At 34.6% G+C, this 5544-nt stretch overlaps 1 protein-coding gene across 1 annotated transcript; it reads right to left on the minus strand.

The window, feature by feature from the left end:
• Window positions 1-447: 447 nt before the first annotated feature.
• Window positions 448-3512, minus strand: LOC128244406 (uncharacterized). Its single transcript, XM_052962416.1, has 2 exons — window positions 3487-3512; window positions 448-1186 (listed from the first exon to the last, which is right to left on the minus strand). The coding sequence occupies exons 1-2, from the start codon at window positions 3510-3512 to the stop codon at window positions 448-450; spliced, it is 765 nt and encodes a 254-aa protein (XP_052818376.1).
• Between the last annotated feature and the right edge of the window lie 2032 nt (window positions 3513-5544).

Genomic DNA, 5544 nt, shown 5'->3' on the forward strand with positions numbered 1-5544 from the left:
GTCTTTTGGAACATTTTTTACAAGTGTACTGTACTGCTGTCGTTGCCAGTTAGCAATGAAGATATGCCTTGCCAGGGGTTTAAGTTCTTCGGAGAACGCTGTTATTAGATCTTTTTCAACTTGCCAACCCTTTCTACTAACATCTGCCTTCTACATTCTTTCCCACCCGTTTTCATGGTACCTAATTCCCATCTTTTCCATTTTACATCTTTTTCTCCATCCTTCTTTATCAGGACTTGAAAATGTTTGGTAATTTTATGAATTCCACAAGAAGAACACTTTCTGTCATAACATTCCTTGTTAGTGGACCCAGACTTTATTTCACACATAGATTTCTCTATAGACTCAAACTTGTCTTTCAGTTTCAAATGTTTAAGGTTTTCTCCACTGCATGCTCTATTTATGGCCTCTAACCTGAATTCGACATTCAAGCAGTTCTGCAGACTTTCAGTCGAGAGCTTCACACAGCTGCTTGGTTACAATATGTTTCCCGACCAGACTCTGGGTCAACCAATAATATAGCTGTCTTCCACGCTTTGTTTGATTTTCTTTCAATTTTTTCAAATTCAATTTGACACTTGCCGCAATCTTAGCATTTGTTTCATGTTTCTTTTTGGAATTTGGTGTAAAGACACCTTTGTCATTCAGGAGTTGTTTTTTTCTCGGTGTAGAATGTGTAACTATTCGATTTATTACCTCAGCAAATACCTCCGGCTTTTTAGGAATTTTCATTCTTTCTGTTGCCTTTTTGATCCCATCTGTGCTTGGAGTTTCAAAGTTTAACATTTTCTTTGATGCACGATATTTCAGTCTCTTTTTTGTATTTTCCTCTTTCCGTTTTTCTTCTGTCATTCCAGCTCGCTGTTCCTTCTTTTTCTGTCTCCAATATTCTCTTAATTTTTGCACTTGTTTTCTTGTTGCATGTACAGACTCCTTATTTCCCTCCTCCTTTTTACGTTCTCTGTACTTCCTCATCCTGATGTTGGTTTTCATGTTATAAATAGCTCTCTCAGCTGCCGTCATCTTTCTCCTGTATGCCCTATGGCTTTCAGCATCTCTTTTTTTGTACGCCTCAAATTTGGCTCCATCTTTCTTCAATTTCTCTCTCCATCCAGCATAGTATTTACTATCATCTTTTTTCTGTGGTTCGTCTGCAGGTTTCTTTAATTTGACACGTAAAGAGTACCTGAAAAAATGATGTCATGTTACATACGAAATAAAACAAGAATATCAGTGAAACTGATGTATGCTCCCCAAATGTATGATGGACACATGATTAGGACATTCATAAAGAAGGCATGGTGGTCAAAGGGTCAGGAAGAACAAATAATGTAAGCCTTTAATATGTAGGAAATTCATAGAGCCCAAAAAATACATACATTTTGCACATCCCTTATTAGGGACACTTCACATTAAGTTTCATTGAATTCCTTCCAGTAGTTTCTGAGAACTAGCGCTGACAAGAACGGGACACACGGACGGACGGACTTACCAGACCTACATTATGGGGTTCTCTTTTGTTCAAAGGTGTGAAGAAAGAGAAACCCATATCGTCCCCCCCCCCATTTTATTTTTTTTGGGGGGGGGGGGAACATAAAAATGCTCAATTGCATTTACAGGCATTATATTCATAACAAATATCTGGAAAGGGATGATCCATCGAAAGGAAAAAAAGTCAACTTAAATACTGAAAATTGCAGACTCGATTAATTGAGTCTGTTCATGAGTAACAATGTAATGTGCAACACTACTTACGCCCCTAAGCACGTGGTAATTTGGACACCATGTAATTGTGTCATGTTGCATCTCAAATAGAAAAGGTATCATTTATATGATATATTAAACAATGAAGTAATTAGTTAAAAGGCAAATGACAATACAAGGCGTCGTCTTCACATTTAAACTCATATCCAAACTTTAAAATGAACATCTGAACATCAATTACTTATACAAATTGAAGATGTAACTTAGACAACACCAAGCTATAACTGATGTAACATGGACATGGAAAAATGGGGTCAAGTTACGTCTCTATGTAAAACAATGTCTACAAAATAGTTTATAAGACACACTTGTTTGATTCAATACCGTATTGGAATCATTTATGTAAACTTTTCAAATTAAACCAATATCCAAACTCTAAAATGAACATCTGAACATCAATTACTAATACAAATTGAAGATGTAACTTGGACAACACCAAGCTATAAGTGATGTAACATGGACATGGAAAAATGGTGTCAAGTTACGTCTCTATGTAAAACAATGTCTACCAATTTTTTTTATAAGACACACTTGTTTGATTCAATACCGTATGAGAATCATTTATGTAAACCTTTCAAATTAAACTAATGTGCAAATACTAACGTGTAAAACTGAAGCAAAAATACTTTGACTTGTACAAGATGTACCTTGGACAGCACGAAACTAAGAATAACGTAACATTGACACAATAATTGCTGTCATGTTACATCCAAAACTGATTAATCTTTATTGTACAAATTCTAAATAAATAGGCATCAAACTTCCATTCAATACATCATTTTGATTGTATGATGGCTCAGAAATGTGGTACTGATGTGATACAAAGATATCCATTCAAATACTTTTGGTATATTCAGCAATGAAGATGTATCTTGGACACCAAAATAGACATAAAAGAGTAACTTGGACACAAAATTAGAGATCAATGTTACATCTTAAAAATTCTTATTATTTACTTTACTCTTTGCAGTGTCCAGCTGACCGATTTCAAAATAATTCTACCCCATCAAAGCTCAGGTGTGTGGAAATGCACACAATGTCAATAAGAATCTAACATTTTTTTAAAAATAATGTAATATTGGTCAAAGATGTAACTTGGACTCCAACATATTACTATGAGACAAACATTGACCCAAAATATAGAGGTCAATGTTACTCTTGTGTCAATGTTCGTCTCCAAACCATTACTTCAGTTTCAGTGTGGAAAATGCAAAGTACAGGGTAATTATGCATGAGTAAACTTTAAGAAAATACCACTGGGTAAAAATATATTGTGTCCTCATGTTTACATCGATATGTTTGGTACATTTATGAAAGACGTAACATTGACTACATTTTTTATGTGGAAATTTGAAGTCAAAGTTACGTCTTTCACACCAACCTTATTTTGACGAATAAACTATCAACCAGAGATATTGAAACTATATATTTTGACAATATAATGAAAACGTTTCTAAAATAAACCCCATTTCTAATTTCACTCCCCCCTGGTTTCCTGTAAAATTCTTTATTTCAATCTGGAACCGTTTTCAAAATGGGTGGGGTATTTAAAACAACCTTTTCATCGATCGTCTAACACACCAAACCCTACAAAATTAAGAATAACGTTGGCCAATACATATGCTTCCAACTAAATACTCGACATTTAAGAATATTAGAGATTTGTCCACAAATTTTGAGTGTCAAAGAAATGATTATTGACGTAACATCGGTGAAACTTACCCCTCGTGTTTTCGGACGTCCTCCATTTTTAAACTACAGTCTCGCAAATTGTCGCGAGAACGCCCACGAAGTGCAATGAGGTCAACGTGAATACGTAATTAGATAAACAGCCCCAAGTGGTGTAAGTCGCTGTAAAAACTGTTTTCATGAATACATTTATGACGTAACATTGTTGACACGAAATGTCAGTTGGGGAATTGAATCGGCAACATCAGTATTGGACTAAACTAAGCAAAGGCAGCTTCGTACCCGATCCATTTCGTAATCAAGCAGCTATCTTTTTATTATAAAATGAACTCGCACAAAACAAGGCAATTTTGAAAAAAATAAACAATTATCGACGTAACATTTTGGACGAGAAAGTTACTTCATATATTTTTGTTTTTATTTTGACTTGATTTCTTCAAAAATAGCTCAATGTCTAACTTTATATTCCAACAAATTGAAGGAATGTCCTTTATTGAAACATGCATGAGTTTGCCGAGGTGTATAATACACGGTAGGCTTTAATATGGTGGTCTTCCTAACATCTACCCTGAAAATGTCCCCCCTATTGTCCAATATTTTCTCATATTTTGGGTAGATTTTTCCAAAATAACAATACTGGAAAGTACTCTTTTTTCGAGTTTAAAGCATGCTATTTAAATTCACTTTTTGTATGATAGTAATACATTTTGAAAATGACACAAACTAAAAATTGCCATTTTGGACCGTTTTTTGCAGATGTAACCAAAAATGCTGGACACAAAAACCATGCTCATATCAAGACTTTGTGGTTTCATAATTATATTTTCATTATTAAAATGTATTAGTTTACCTCACAAATACGCGTTTCAAATAGTAAAAAAACACAATAAAAACTGGCAAATGGGCGTGTTCTAAAATTTGCATCACGTAGTATTTTGTGCGTTCCTGTGGGCGTTTGTTTGTAAACATTGCATGTACACAACTTTGCTAGAATATGGAATTGAATGGAAACGGCGAAGAAAAAAAAGTGGACTGCGGAGATGTCTGCAGTTGCAGACCACGTGTGCGATAATTACACAACTTTATTTGGATCGTTCGACAGCAGCAACGAAAAAAATGAAGATTTCGAAAATTCGATTTGGCAATCGGTGACAGAAATGTACATACAGTAGTTATTTGAATTTCCCACTGAACAATTCCATAACAATCTATTATTATAACTTGAAAAGAAATTGCCACCTCTGTATAATGGGTTATATCTGTATTAAGATAAGCCATGAGTATGATATACATAATTTATGTTTATTTTAGTTGAATAGGCCTACGTACAGTATATATATCCCTGAATATTTCATTAAAATCTATCCTGCTCGTTTTTTGGTAATTCACTGAGATTTTTAACTGTTTAATTACTGGGAATTCCCTGCTACAAATGAAACATTTGTAACTTAATTAGTAATGCATAGTAAATAAAATTTATTTATTATTTACAACAGAGTTAATTCGATGGGAAACTGTAGGGACCGTGACGAGGTGTATCGAAAGTGGGTTGCCATGAAGGTATTTATTTATAATTAACAGGTATCTTCAATCGAATTTCACATGAGCTGATATGCTGTGCAGAAAGTAACATTAATCTCGCAGTTACTAGCAACAAGTCAATAACTTGAATTAATGACAGCCAAAAAAAACAACAACACAGGAAGGTAACAGTTTATATCAAGGGCGGATCCAGGATATGAAGTTAGAGGGGGCATAACCTTTTTACTTGCACCTCTCCCCCAGAAACGGAATCTATTTGGTTAAAGTTTTTGGCAGGGGGGATTCTCCCATGACAAAATTTTAACAATTTCTATTCCGAAATTGTGCAGTTTGGGCGTATTTTATTACATTTCTTCTCCTACATTGAAATAAAAGTAAACTTGGACGATTTAAGGGGGGGGGGGTGCGAGTTCACCGGGTGCGCCCCCTCCCCCCCTTGAATCCGCTAGTGTATATTAATGATGCCTATTTATATAAAACGTTCATTATTTATATATATATATTGATTCTGAAACTTGTTTAATGTCAACAATTGGTGGAGTTTTTTTT

The sequence above is a fragment of the Mya arenaria genome, chromosome 8 (assembly GCF_026914265.1).
Source record: "Mya arenaria isolate MELC-2E11 chromosome 8, ASM2691426v1".
Taxonomy (NCBI): Eukaryota; Metazoa; Mollusca; class Bivalvia; order Myida; family Myidae; genus Mya; species Mya arenaria.